General features: G+C 42.5%; 1 protein-coding gene across 4 annotated transcripts in view; it reads right to left on the minus strand.

The window, feature by feature from the left end:
• cntn1b (contactin 1b) overlaps window positions 1-15743 on the minus strand; it is a 661974-nt gene that overhangs the window by 154275 nt on the left and 491956 nt on the right. For all 4 annotated transcript variants that reach the window (XM_060839985.1, XM_060839987.1, XM_060839988.1 and 1 more), the window contains 2 exons: window positions 12819-12889; window positions 9251-9485 (listed from right to left, as the gene is read on the minus strand). In XM_060839985.1, coding sequence (XP_060695968.1) covers window positions 9251-9485; window positions 12819-12889 — 306 coding nt within the window. The remainder of the gene's footprint in view (window positions 1-9250; window positions 9486-12818; window positions 12890-15743) is intronic.

Below are 15743 nucleotides of genomic sequence, written 5' to 3' on the forward strand. Positions count from 1 at the left end.
AGAAGAAAAATGCAGATTATAGTTATATGAGTTAAACAAAGAGGACATTAGAAGGGCACAGTTTTCCACCCATGTTACAGAAAAAAATTTACTTATTGAAATAAGTAGTTTCCTTAAATAAGTAAATAAGAGTCAATAAATGATTGCATTCTGAGATTTCATGCAAACTGCTTTTTGTATGTTTTCACTTCCACACCAAGCACCTTGCAACAGGATAATTTCCAAATCACCAGGAGCAACAGCACATATTTAGACACACAGTAAATTGTCCACATACTGCTCACATTTAAACTAGAACACAGGAGGATGCCAGCTCAGCAAGTTTGAACATGACTTTTAAAGTTGTCCATGCTGCTGGAACATATCAAAGCTTATATAAGTAGAGTTGACAGCCAAACAGGCAAAGGCTTTATCCAAATTCATGTGCAATTTTTCCTTGCCCTTTTATGTTTGGACTTGGATTAAACTGTGAATTCTGCCAATTTTACACAAAGTAACAGGAACCATCCTATAACTCTGCACCCTGTCTTGATGCTTATTCAGAATCTACAGAAGCCAAAAAGACGAAGTTCTTAAATGGAAAAGTCTCAGAGCAAAAAAAACTCCTCAATGTTATCTCTCACTTTCCACTTTCATTCTTATTCAGAACTCCCATGTTCCTCAACAACTTCTCCTTTAACTCCTGTCACTTTCTTCAGGGCAAAGGTGCAACCATGGGTACCCGCATGGGCCCCAGTTACGCTGAGCTCTTGGTGGGTTACATAGAACATCCCTTGTTATAATGCTACTTGGGTCCCTCTCCTCAACTCTTTCTCCAGTACACGATGTCACCATGAGAGGGGAGAGGAGGCACAGTGGCATGCGTCCCAAAGTGGACAAGGCACACCCTTAAGGAGAAACCTCCCTGCACTTTCACTGGAGTTGATGAAAAAGCGGCCTGTCCATTCTCCTCCACCTTCCACCATTCACTCTGTGATTGCAATGGAGGCAGAATCGGGCCCTTACTTGTCACATAAGCCTTCGCTGCATTGCCCACCCAATTTGTTATGGGGAACATCTGGGGCTGGGTGGAAAAGCAGTGAACTATCCATCCGTTCTACTTTATGGCCACCAAGCCCCTTCCCACCCCAACCATGGAACACTCATAGAAGCCATGTTAGCTGCAGCTGTAAAACGGCATAAGGATGGCGCATGCTGGTCCAGAAGCCATTATATTGAGGTCAATATGTTAGAAAATATTGCATCTATTCAGTTTGTTACCACAGAATTCAAGTTTTGTCAAATGGTGTCTTCCTTTCAATTGCCAGCTATGGGCTGGCAGTAAAGTGCAGCCCATCATTACCAATCTGACTCGTTTCCAGGGACTCTCATAATCTGAACACCCCAAACTGATTAACAGCCATATTCCTCTTAGTCCTGACACCATACACAGGTGATGCTTCACCTCACAGCCATATCTTGAAGCTCATCCAATCACATGCACTGCTCACTGTTTATTTTCTATGAACAATAACCTTGGCCTCTTGGAATCATATATTTATCACTTTGTGGGATTTGAGCATGACTGGGGAGGATAACATTTGCTGCTGCTCGCTGATCCTTCTTAAACTGAATGGCATGTTTGGACATATTAGGGGGCAGTCAAGAGTCAACCACATTTCTGTGGGTCTGGAGTCACATGTAGATCAGACCAATTAAGGTCAGCAGATATCCTTCCCCAAAGGACATTAAAGAACCAGCTAGGTTTTCCTGATAACCAACGATATTTTCATCATCACCGTTACTGAGATGAGTTTTCACTTTCAGATGAATTGAATCTGCCAGTTGCCTGAGTAGGATTTGAACCCATGTGCCCACAGCAGTAACTCGGGCCTACGGATGACTAATACTGTGACATTAACTCAACACCATCATCTAACCTGAACTGCCAATCTCCAGTTATAAAGATAACCACTGCCCTTTAAAGGTAATTGATAATGTGATATATTTATTGTTCCAGAGCCCATACAAGCACAAGCCGTACCATACTTTGTCATGGTGCCTCATATCGCAGCTCCCGTCCCTTTGGTCTCTGACTGATTGCACTCGAATTTCCTCCTGTTTCAAAACGCTCATGCAACAGCTCCTGGTGTCTCTACTGTTTCTCACTGTTGGCTCAAGCTCTGAGTTTTAAGGGGCTTGTGTTGGCTCTGCTCCCACCCTGCACCTACTCAAGTTGCAAAGTCAGCATTCAGCGTGTTCCTCCATGACTGAACATCAAACACATTAAACAGGCGACTGCAAAAAAGGCTAGGCAAACTTCCCATTAAACATGCTGCTGAACTTAATCAGTTGGTATCTCCACCTCTAATAGAAAAAACTGTACCAACAGAAAGAGAAGACTAGAGAAGTATCTGATCCCTGGCACAATGGCTCCAGTTCTAATAGAAGGGTTGGGGGAAGTGAGGCAATAGTAGAAGATGCAGAAAGGCCAGGAACAAGACAATCCTTCCAAATTTGATGTCAGGACTTCATTAGAATATTTCCTTTCCTTCCTGCCTAGGACCTGGCCTGACTTGACATACTGGTTGGCGGCCAAGATCAATAAACAAGGGCAGGAGAAGCAGGTCACTTTGAATGCTGGGGGATGGTCTCCTACATTAGGAAGGGAGTAGACCCCTGATTGCAGATTGAGGTTACAAGGGGCTTTAACTGTGATCAATCCAGGAGAGCAAAGAGAGTGAGAAACCTCAAAAGAATTGAGTGAGCCCTCTGACTACTGCAAAAATAGGAGTGGCCCTTCTGAAGTCAGAATTAGCCTAGGTTCCCTGACAAAGTTCCCAATCTCTCCACAGAGTTCCCTGAATAGGTGGAAAGGCAAGATGCGAGAGGGATACAAACAGCCTACAGGAATACTGTGAACAATTCTGGTCCCCTAATTGAAGCAAAGATTCCTGATCAGCAGGGGAATCAAGGATTACAGGAAAATGCAGGAAAGTGAATGTGAGGAATATTGGATTAGCCATGACCTACTGAAAGGCACAGCAGGCTTGAAAGGACAAAAATGACCTCCTCTGGGTTTCTATTTCTTATTGTTTTATTTGTTAATTAAAAGTGTTCTGTGCGTCCAAGATAGAACACTCATACGCCATGGTAGCTGCGGCTGTAAAACGGCATAAGGCTGATGCATGCTGGTCTAGAGACCACTACATTGAGGTCAATATGTTAGATAACATTGAATCTGTTAGGTTTGTTACCACAGAATTCAAATTTTATCAGATGGTGTCTTTTCGATTGGCAGTAAGCATTTAGAGTACAAAGGTTCGCTTATGTTGCAAACAAAAAAAAACACTTTTCAACATTTTAACGCAAATAGTAGATTGTGGTGATAATTGGCTAGTTGACTGCGAACCAGCGTTTAGCTGAGGAAAAAACATACTGTTTTGGAGAATTCTGCATAAGTACAAGCCATGTGGATGGAATATATCAGTATTATAATGATATAATTCAGGGGAGAGCAGAAATCTGTTTGCTATAATGAGTTTTAAAAAGAATTTAAACTAAATTCTTCCAAGAAAAATCACAGGACTTCTGAGTGTTGACATGATTGTTTCTGTTCCCCAATGACACAATTTAACCAGAAATCCAAAATCTCTAAGAAGTCAAGAACACATTTAAAAAAAATGTATAACCATACAAGTTAGATACAAAATAAATGTACAGCTTACACATACGTTATTTATGTCAACAGTAAATAAGAGAAAAAAGATGGGAGGAAGCAAATTTGCCTTTCAGATTGGAAACTCATCACTTTATAGAGGACGGATTCATAATCAAATCAAAATCTACATCACTGATGATAATCTATTCGAACAGACGAGTTGCATTCCCTGCAGCATTCCTGTCATGGCTCTAATGAGAGGATGGATCTTCCCCGTCCTTGAATTTTGTGAAGGCGAAGACGATTCGGAATGGTTCCAGGCAGGAGCTTCATGCTGAATTTGTGACTTAGAGTCATAGAATTACAGCACGGAAACAGGCCCTTCGGCCCAACCTGTCCATGCTGCCCAGTTATCACCATTAATCTATTCACATTTGCCTGTGTTTGGTCCACATTCTTCCATATCAATCCCATCCATGGAGCTGTCTAAATGTTTCTTAAATGACTAAACTGTACCTGCCTCCACCATTACCTCTGGCAGACCTTTCCAGACACTCACCACCCTCTGTGTGAACAAACTGCCCCTCTGGACTCTTTTGTATCTCTCCCCTCTCACCTTAAACCCATGTCTTCTATTTTAGAATTGCCTCCCATGGGGGAAAGCTGTTGGCTATCTACCTTCTCTATGTCTCTCATCATTTTATAGATGTCAATAAGGTCACACCTCAGTCTCCTACACTGTAGGGAAAAATGTCCCAGCCTATTCAGCCTCCTCTTATAACTCAAACGTTCCAATCCAGGTATTGAACAGGACTCTGGGAATATGAATGTGCAAGTTGATTAGTCTGTTCGGAGCCAAACTGGAGGCAAGAAGTTTTCTTTGATAGGAGGCCATAGGACACCATTCACAACCTCAGGTGAACTTCTGACATTAGATTGTTTAGTACCACCCATGCTATTCAGAGGAAAGTCAGGAACAGTTCAATGCTACATGTTTCACATGTGAGCAATAACGTTCAGATTTGATTTTACAGGCAGTTCTTTTCGGATTAGAAGACCATAATTCCTGAACACACTACGTGATGTCTCGAAACAGCTGAGGGCACTGAAAATGGAAGAGGCCATATGCCCTGACAACACTTTGGCCATGCTACTGTGGACAGTGCTTTTGGATTAGCTGCATCTGTCACCAAGTTCACCCCACAGTTACAACACTGGACTCACCCAGCAATATCAAAAATTGTACCAAGTACATTCTGCTCCCAAAGAATCAGGACAGAATGAAACTAATCAATAGCTTTCCTTTTGTGGAAAAAAGTGCAGCCATCTGGAGCTGAGGGAAACAAAGGTTATCTGTTCCTGTTGTTTTAATAAACTCCACTGTAAACATAAGGCTTGTTTTGATAATTGGGACTATTGTGAATGCTTGGATGAGTTTCAACAGCTGTATCTTAACAGATGTCGGTTTTCACAGTTCGATAGTTTTGAGGGGTTATTAAAAGATTATTTGGCTTGGATGGCATAAATGAGCTGAAGTTTGATTTTTTTCATACAGACTGGTGACTTGAGAGGATTTAAAGTTTTATGAGTATTTACTTTCATTCAGAGTTTTATTTTGTCTAAAGTATGTTTGAATGAAACCTGATCAGACAACCAAATGTTTATTTTTTTAACGTCATTCCAAAACCATGGTTTCTGAGGTCAGCCCGAAGAGAAAACTAGTTAAAGTATCAACAAAGGATAAAGGGGGATGGAAGCTGGGTAGGAACAATGGATAAAGGGGAATGGAAGCTGGGTAGAAACAATGGATAATGGGGGATGGAAGCTGGGTAGGAACAATGGATAAAGGGGAATGGAAGCTGGGTAGAAACAAAGGATAAAGGGGGATGGAAGCTGGGTAGGAACAAAGGATAAAGGGGGATGGAAGCTGGGTAGGAACCAGAGGCGTAGACTGAGCTTTCATGGGGGTGATAAGAACAATATTCACAGTTCATGGTGCCGCCCAGAATCGAGGTGGACCATCTAACAGCCTCAGCTCCACAGACACTGACTAAATCGCATTTTGACTTGCAATGCCTGACATCATGCAGTTGATGAGAGACAGCTTAGTCCCTGGTTGTCAGTTCCCAGCTCAGATCCGTGAACAGGAAAAAGCTGCATGCACAGGCACTCTCCCTATCCTACCCCCATTTAACTATTCCTCTGCCAGATGTGTACTTGATGCCAAGAACGGCACTCTCATGATAGGAAGGGTTCTACAGGATCCAGTAGACCTGGACAAACCATGACCCATTCTGCATGTTCCTCCAGAATAGTTCAGGCCCAAGAAAGATTAGTGATGTACCCATTGATCTGTTCAATTGTATTCACGTGGTTGCATGCATTTGGCGTTCATGTCTTTTCAGACTGGGAACCAGCTTCATCAGCGAACAGGTCAATGGATAGCCCTTGTCATCCAGTAATCACCCTCTGGTTTCTCATACTAGCACAAAGGAGTGCAGGATCAAAGACCGACTGCATGTCTAGGGAGGAGAGTCTCTTCTCGTCAAGCACTGATTTGACAAGGGGCATCATTTTGTGTGCAGTCAATGGCACTTTACATTATGGGGACAGGAACAAACATTCATCACCCAGCAGCAGGCTCACTTCACCTGCTGCTCTCTGCAAAAAGAAACTGAAATGGTGTTAGCTCCTTATTCATACAGACATCAGCGACTCCTCATTCATACAGACATCAGTGACCTCCCTTAAACAACTACTGAAGACAAATTAGGAGGTCTTGCAAGTATTACCTGCTCTAGCCTGGATACATACAGTCGCGGTTGGTGACTGTACCCATTTACCTGCTGCCCTTGTCATTCTAGATGGTTTGGAAGGTGCTCTTTAGGGGTCTGAAGTAAATTTGATTAACTTGTTTCTAAAGCAAAGTATAGTGGGCGGATAATGTCCACTATTTGCTTTTTGTGAAATTGCAACCCCATTCTTTACATGTGTATACATCACGGAACAGCCATCAGTATTCTAGGATCCAACGTTCTCAGGGAATACACGATAGGAATGATTTTGCACAGCACCCGTTTGCCAACCTCAACCAGCGTGTACTCCCTGCCTTGGATATTCTGGAAGTGTCCTGGATTTGGCTTTCTGTCCCAGGTCCTGACCTCCTTGGGACATCAATTATCCTAACTTTTTTCTCTATCTCCATCTGTTTAGTCGACACAAGAGAAATGCAGAAGCAGCCACATTGGATGGTACTCTCCTCTGACAGTGGCTGGGGGAGGGGGTTTGTTGGGGGGGGGGGCACAGTCACTGGACTAGCAGTGTAATGGTACAATGGCTTTAAGAAATATATTTTGTCTTGCTTTCTTTTAAGAGAGAGATTGAAAAAGAGGTCCAGAGTTGTCTATGGTAATTTAAACAGCTTGTGAAGTCTTGCGTTTTTTGTTTAAAGTTAGAACAATAGAAGCAGCCTGAGTGGGTGTAGTCAGGTTTTCACAGATCAAGGATATTTAATTAGCTTTCAACAAAAGCTGCTAGGGTCTTGAAGATTTAGAAGCTATTGCCTCCCCTCCCTCAGTTACATTTAGAAGCTGGGATATCTCCTCCTACTGCAGATGCTGTATGTGAAAAAATCTGATTTCTGAATTTGCCTTTTTGCCAAGCGTGTGTTTATGGGAAGTTACTATTTTGCAAAAGTTAATTCGTAACTGTTACTGCATCTAATATTCTGTTAAGTTTTCCAATAGAGTTATGTTATTCCAAGCTCTCTGTTCTTTTGTTGTATTTTAACTACAATGTTTGAATCAATTGTGTCCCGCTTAATGTCAAGTAGTTTGGCCAGTCAAATTGCACCTGGAACACAGCGCTTTATCTTTAAAATAAGAAAAACTTAGGGTCTAGGCTACCATCTTCAAATATTTTGAGGGATCTGGTCTGGTCCATAACAGCAGCAATGACAACACTCAGGGTTGAGGGTGGGGGTGGTTGCAAACTTAGACTGGCAGTGCCCACTACAATTTGAGGCCTTGATCCATGCAGCCTTGTCAGAACCCAATCTCCCACCCTGCCCCGGTGGGTATGTGAAGCACACAGGGAGAAGTGCTTCTTGTTTTCAGTACCCGATTAGGCACCCATCCCTGAGCCCTCTGCACCCTGCCCCCAGCTGAGTGTTTCATGAAGATGCTCTGCTTTTCAAACCCCTTCCAAAACTGCTTCAATAAAAGATGGGACATAAATGTCATGAAGAGAACCATTAGAAACCTCCGTTTCTGGGAAGCCATTCCATTTATGGCTAATTCATACCTTTCAATATTTCTAGAGAGGTTTCTGTGCACTGTTCTTGATGTCAAAGTATGCACAGTGCTCGGATGTAGAAAAGTCTGTGATGTGGTTATTATTCAGGATCACAGAAGTTAAACGTTGAGACACGATTTCAAGTTTGACCTTAAAAGGGATTCCCAGAATGGGCTGAAATCCTGATAATCTAACAATCAACTGGGTACACAACCAGCTGACTGAGAGTGTTGAGCAGAGTCAAAGTTAGCATATACAAAATGATAGGGAAACTCTCTCTGTTCCATCACTACTATGTATGACAGCTGGAGAACAACACCACTGGCATGTCAGAGGGAATTCTGCATACCTCCCCGCAAAATGTATTCTCCACAACCTTCCTTGTTAAAATGTTAACTGCTTTGTGCTTCAGGATGCTGCTTGGAACAGGTTAGCCTGAACGAACTTCATTCAGAATGAGGGTGAGCGAGACAGGAAGGGAGAGAACAAGAGGTTTTCACTCCAGGAATCAATATCAAAAACAAAAATCTGAAATTAAGCACCTACTGAAGACCATGAATCCACTGTTGATTGTCAGAAAAACCCATCTGGTTCACTGACGCACTTCAGAGAAGGAAATCTGCCATCCTTACTTGGTCTGGTCTACATGTGATGCCATTCCCACACCAATATGACTGATTCTTAATTGCCCTCAGGGCAATGAGGGAAAAGCACCGCCCTCACCCATGAATGAATATTAAAGAAAGAAAATCTGGGCTGGAATCAGAGTTAGGCTTCAGCAGCAAAAAAGATCTTTCCCTCACCCCATTCTCTTTAGCATCTTGACTATGTTAGAAATCACACCCAAATATGTCTTCCAAAGGGCAGCTGACTCTATTTATAATTGTTTCTCTCACATCTACCAGGAACTGTTCTCAAATGGCTTAAATACATGGTGTAATATCAGGTTGGTTACCAAAGGCTACTGGATGGGTAGTTTTCACAGACACATAGAACACAGTATGGAGCTTGTTACCAACACACCAAGAATAAGTCCAGACATTATTCCAATGAGAACTGAAATTGGGATATCAATGTGTCATCATAGACCACACCCCAGTTAAAGAGAGCAACAATGCCTGATGCATGAATTGAAAAAGACACATCAGGGGATTTGATCCTCAAAACATTGGTAACAATGATCAAATTCCATCCAAAAACAAGGGAAAGTGTCTTACTTTTTCAGTCATCATGAACCAATAATGTTGGCAAATGGTAGTTAATGTCTTGGTACTTTAACACCCAATGGCACACCCATGGCACACCCATGGCACTTACCGTCCTCTGCTGAATATATCAAAGCAGACAGGCTAAACGGCCCATTTCCTTTGCTGTTAAAAGCTTTGACCTTGACTTCAAATGGAGTGCGTGGAGATAGAGAGTCATCTTTGTGAACATATCTGCTGCCTTCAGGGTTGGGGACTGTGACTTTCCTCCATTCCTTCGATGTACTTGGCTTGAAGGCAACGATGTAACCAAAGCTGCTTCCGTAATGGTACTCCCTTGGTAGAGGCTAAGAGGGCAGAGAGAGAAAGGCAGGGCGTGAGAGACAGAGAGAGATGGCAAGATTGTGAGCTTGAAGGGTAGAAGGCTGAGATGTTACCCAACTGAAAATGGTTAAAGGGCTTGACTGAGTAGGAAGATAGAAACTACGCCTTCTGCTGCTCAAGTCAAAGAGATTGTGACCTTACAATTCAAGCCGGGACATTCAAGGTGAGGTCAGAAAGCAGCTCTTCAGACAAGAGTCATGCAAATTTGAAATTCCCTCCCCAAAATATTAAGAATTGGGTTAACTAAAGGGGAGATACAGGCAATGTTTTGGGTTCAAATCCCGCCACAAAAACTGGTGAAATTTGAATTCAATAGAAAAAGATTTGGAATTAAAAGTCTAATGATAACCATGAATCCATTGTCAAATGTTGGAAAAACCCATCTGATTCGCAAATGTCCTTTCGGGAAGGAAACTGCCATCCGTACCTGGTCTGGCCCACAGGTGACCCCAGACCCACTGCAATGTGGTTTACTCTTAATTGCTCTCTAGGCAATTAGGGATGGGCAACAAATGGTGGCCTAACCAGCCATGCTCTCACATCCCGTGAATGAATAAAGAAACACTAAATGATCATTGATAGAATTTTCCTACAGAAGGCTGTTGAAGAACATATAGTTAAGTGACAGACCAGCCATGATCTAACTGATTTGCAGAACAGCCAGAAGGCTAGACTGACTGACTTGTATTAATAGCTGCAGAGGGAGCCTTGTCCATTGTTAAAGTACTGTGGCTATGCTCATTCTCAGCTGATAACAGCACAAAAGTGCTCATCAACCATATTAATTTTATTAAAATTAGGTTTATTTGTTGACTGGTGTGGTTTCAGCCATTGCATTTCCAAGCACATAACACATCCAGTATCGATAATTTGCAAAAGGTTGCTGTTGCTGATCTGAAACAAGAGCCAGTGATAATAGGAACAGAAAATGCAGGAGAAACTCAACAGGTCTGGCAGCATCAGCGCAGACAGAAACAGAATTAACATTTTGAGTCATGCCGGACTTAAACTGCTAACTCTGTTTCTCTCTCCACAGATGCTGCCAGATCTGCTGAGTTTCTCCAGCACTTTCTGTTTTTATTTCAGATTTCCAGCATCCGCAGTATTTTGCTTTTATGTGTACAAAGTTCAAGCTGCCTCCGGGTGATCATGTTTGATTGCATTGAAATACAGAGTTTGCAGTGATTCACCTCACCTCCAGAAGGTGTCTGATCACCCACTCACCACATCAATAGCCATTAGCAACAGCAATCACAACAGTGGGTATAACTATGGTCTCAATAATAATCCAGACCATGCTGATTATTTCATCTGGAACTTGAAGCCTTTCATCACAGGCAAGGCTCAACTTCACAGAGGGTTCACTACATGAACAGTAATTTGTCCATGATGCTTAACTGATCTGAAATCTGCCTGAAGATGAGAGTAGGAAATGAGAGTAGGATCATCCACAATCTCATTTGTGATTCAGCGGCAGTACAGCAGTCTCAGACTCAGTAAGCTGTGGGTTCGATTCCCAAAGGAGCCACTTGTGTGTTTTGAGGTCAACATTTCAGTTCAGTTCTGAAGGAGTGCTGCACTGTCAGCGGTGCCAAATTTCCAATGTAACATGCCCACACCATTGTGAGGAGGTAAATATGTCACATGCAATAAAACCATAGGATTTGAAAAGATACAGGACTATTCCTTCAGGTTTTCTTATTAAGTTTAACTTCAACCAACATCACCAAAACCTGTAATTGTTGTGTTTGGTGAAATGGGACATATAAACCTGTTGTTAATATACCCTTGGGTTCTGAGAGCTCCAATGAAGATATGTATGCTCCATTTGCCACACTTTCACCTCACAACTTCTTTCCAAATAAGTCAGGGTTCAGATGGTGTCAAAGTTACCTCCTTTTTGTTGTCTTCATCAATGCATGCTCTCAATACTAGATTGAACCAGCAACCTAGTCTTTGCAGTCAGGACTGAATCCATGGGTTTCTGATGGAAACCTAAATTGGTGCCACTGAGCTACATTGTAATGCTACCTTACTTTGTGTGCTAATGCTGTGCCTTTAACAAGGTTATGTTGTCCTTGGTTTTTTTTATTCAGAGGGATTGTAAAAACAGATGTTCCAATATGTCTGGGTTTATCTACTTGAAGAAGCTTTTAAGTGTTTTCTTAAAACACGGAATGGCCAGTTCTCCCAGTCTGGAGTTTGGTTTTAGCAAGCTGTTTCTGTTAGTAGCTGCTGGTGCAGTTTTAGCTGGGAATCCAGAGAAGCTGCTGGACCCAAAGAAACAGACCCATGCTGATCCTCTCTCTCTCTCTCTCTCTCTCTCTCTCTGACATCTCTCCTGTAAGAAACTGTTTAATTTTACCTTTTTACCAAGGTGTGTATTATGGGATGTTGCAGTATTTGGAACAACATCATTAAGTTGCAACAGAATTGATTGAGCTTTCAAAGAGTTACTTTATTCCAAATTTGGTTTTCTTTTGTTTGTATGTAAATAAATTGTTTTGTTTAAACCTGCGCGGTTTGGCCAGCAGCATCATTCCTGGAATATCCACTCTCTACCTGCTTAAAACAGCTGGAAAAGTTGGGGTCTGGGCTACCATCTTGAAATGCTTTGAGTGGGTGTGGGCTGGTCCATAACATTGTGACTTTGACAGAGCTCATCACCCCTTATAAATATTTGGAAAACATGAATAAATTCCGGGACAGGTAAGTTGTAATATAAATGTCAAGTGAATGGCCAAATTATAGGTTAACGCCTATACTGAAGACATGGACTAGGACAGCTGTTACACTTTGATTTGCACAGATCACTGTTCAAAGCCCAAGCATCTGAAGTTTATATTGGTCTCATAATAACTGGAGTGGCTTAGGAAATGCAACTAATTTAAAATGCAAGTTGTATTGCGAAACAAAACCATATAGCGTACTGAGAAATGCATTTCCAAAAGAACAGGTCAGTGATGGACAGTAAACATACCTTATTTCTCTTGCCAACAGGGCCAATAATTGAGTATGGTGTTGTTTGTAAAGGAGTCAGAGACATCATGTCCTATACTTGATGTGTTGTAACCTACAGAGCTATGACCCTAAGAGCTGGAGTGTGGGATTAAGATGGATAATCCTTTATTGTCTGGCACAGGCATGATCAGGCCAAATGGCTGCCTCCTTGCCTTGCATTAAGAGCCTGCTAATCTCTTTCTAGGCCACTTGTAATTGACTGAAGAAGATCCAAAGTGCGTAAAACTATTGAAGAAAAGGAGAGATATTGCTCTGCTCTCTTTATCAGAACCTACCGTCCACGTCACTGTCAGTTCCCGGTGGTTCCCGCCACCTCCTCCAACATCAGATGGAGCCACGGTGGGAGCTGTGGGAAGAAGAACATGTGAGTTTTAGTGACACTGCACTGGAGGTGTGGGGGACAGCATTAAAAAGGAGACACTCATCTTTTCTTGCAACGCCAACGAGGCACGAGGCAGATATAATTACAATAACAGCGACCTCTGTTAGCTGCCAGAGTCTAACACATTGCCAAGACTAACACATCACTATTACTCTGGGACAGCTGCCAGTTCTCAAAGAACACCACTGAAGCACGGTTGTCAGCAAATTCTTTGCTACTATATCGGAGATATTTCTCCTTAACTATTCCCCACTTAATAAGGCACAGGCCAAAACAATCATATCTACAGCCTCAAACCAGTAAAGAGTGTCGAGAAACAATCCAACGTCCTTTTACTGATAGCTCTGAGGAACACAAATCTCCTTCCCCTTACTGTTCTTAAAATAATGGGTATGAACATTCGCCATGTCCTTTATATCTCCTGAACTAGTATTGATCTAGTTGTCTTTCAAAGATGTCAACTGACGCACAATCAACTTCCTACCCGAGAGACTGTTTGAACTTGCAGAAAGGTTTTATTTTCGTATCTCCACCTTGCTTGGGTCCTGCGTATTTCCTCTCATGCTTCACCCATTGTCTAAGTTAATGAGTTGCCTTCAGTGCCATACCTTAACGTTTCAGATTAACACGGAGATTTTATCCAGTGCATGAATCATGCAAAATACTGGCTGACAAACAAGGACAAATGCATTAAAATATAGATATCCAACATTCTTAGAGAGGCTTCAAAGTTGTTCAATAAAAGTAGGCCTTTCAGGAAAACCTGATCATTATCAGCAAAAGTTAGCTGCCAATTAGATTAAACCCAATAAATGGAGGGATGGGCAATGAATGCTGGTCAGCCAGCGACTCCCATGTCCCATAAGAGAATAAAAATAGACTCAGAAATGTTAATATTGACACTTCGCAAATCTGATGTCATTTGTGGAGCCACTTTCCTGATCACTGTTGTTGATTTTGGTGTGTTTCATCTTCGAGCCACTGCATCAGTTTATATATCAGGGATCTACACATGACATCACCAGTGTTGCAAAATATGTGACCTGAAGGTACCTAGGTCCCTGACTCCAAATTAACTGGGACAATCAAAGCAAGCTTCACAGAGGATAGCATGTGGCTCTTAGTAACTGAATAGCTTACTGGTAACCTAGTAACTTCACAGTTAACTCAGTAAAGAGTAGGAATAAATGAGCCTTCTTCCAAATGGCAGGCAGTGACCAGTGGGGGACCAAAGGGATCACTGCTTGGACCACAGCTATTCACAATGTATATTAATGATTTAAATAGGGAAATTAAAATTAGTATCTCCAGTTTTGTAGATGACACAAAGCTGGTTGAGAGGGTAAGATTTGGAGGGGATGCAGAGATGTTTTAGTGCGATTTGGACAAGTTGAATGGGTGGGCAAATGCATGGCTGATGAAGAATAATGTGGATGAAGGGGAGGTTATCCACTTTGGCAGCAAAAACGGCAAGGCAGATTATTACCTGAACGGTGATAGATTGGGAAAGGGGGAGGTGCGACAAAACCCAGGTGTCCATCTGTTGCTGAAAGTAAGCAGGCTGTGAAGAAGGGCTGAGATGAGGAGAGATTTGTTCAACCAGAGAATGGTGAGCCTGCATAATTCTCTGAGTTGGAAAGCACTTGAGAGCAAAACGTTGAATGTTTTCAAGAAGGATTGAAAGATAGATCTTAGGTTTTAAAGGATCAAAGGGTATGGGGAGAGAGAGCAGAAACAGAATGCGGAGTTAGATGACCAGCCTACTGGATGGCTGAGGGGCTGAATGGCCTACGTCTGCTCTTACTTTCTAAGTTTCTATGAGGTATTAGTGAGCTTTATTAAACATGGAAATGGGTAACTTGGTCTTTCAACATCAAGTTACCCATTTCCCAGTTTCTTAAATTGTCAGGGATAACATATACGTTATTACACAAGGTAAAGACAGCCTGCTGGAGGCAAAATGCATATTAGTTCTGACCCCCCTTCTTATCTACACTCATAGGACTGAATTCTCTTAGTGTCTGAACAACATGAGCAATGATGGGAAAACTGGGAGAATATGGAAAGCTGAGATTCCATCTCACTTCATCCATTCGCTTGAAAGTCAGAATGGCAATCCGGTGCCAACGACTCGCTGACATCTTATGCAAGTCGGTGTTCCACCTCAGGGCACACTCCATGAGCAGCGACTTCCTGCAACCTCTGTCCACAGACATCAGCGTTGGCAACGTACCTGCCTCACCACATCATGATGCCCTCTCCTAAACTAACTCTCAGTACAATTCAATACTTTACAACCCTACCTCTGGAGCTCTGTGACACCTCCCATTTCAACGCTACGACCAAGTTGCTTTGCGTGTGAATGCAGACACCAATATCATGACTCAAACAGTGTTGTTCTGAGGGTTCTTGGCTAGCTTTCTTTGCGCTCATTCATTTTTTGCACTGACTTAGGCATCACAGCATCTAGGCCTTCCCTTGCTTATTGGAGCTGACAGTAAGTGAGGCAACTTCATGACACACCTGCAGCATACACCAGCTATGCACACGGCAAATAGACTGAACATGTTCCAAACAGATGTCTAGGTCTGAAAGCCCAAAGCCAGTGGTCCTTAGACGTCCTTTGGGGGAACTACGATCAGTCAGGGAGCTTGGCTGTCCTCTGTTCGGAAAGCCGATGAGGTGCCCTATGTGAACAAACTGGAACTGCAGAGGGTAGGCACAGTTTGGAGTCAGGTGCCACAGGCAATAACCTAGGTGGGCGGTGGGTGCAGTAGCAGAGTCAGAGTGGGTGTGAGGGTCAAGTGGGACGTGGTGG

The sequence above is a fragment of the Hemiscyllium ocellatum genome, chromosome 19, assembly GCF_020745735.1.
Source record: "Hemiscyllium ocellatum isolate sHemOce1 chromosome 19, sHemOce1.pat.X.cur, whole genome shotgun sequence".
In the NCBI taxonomy this organism is placed as follows: domain Eukaryota; kingdom Metazoa; phylum Chordata; class Chondrichthyes; order Orectolobiformes; family Hemiscylliidae; genus Hemiscyllium; species Hemiscyllium ocellatum.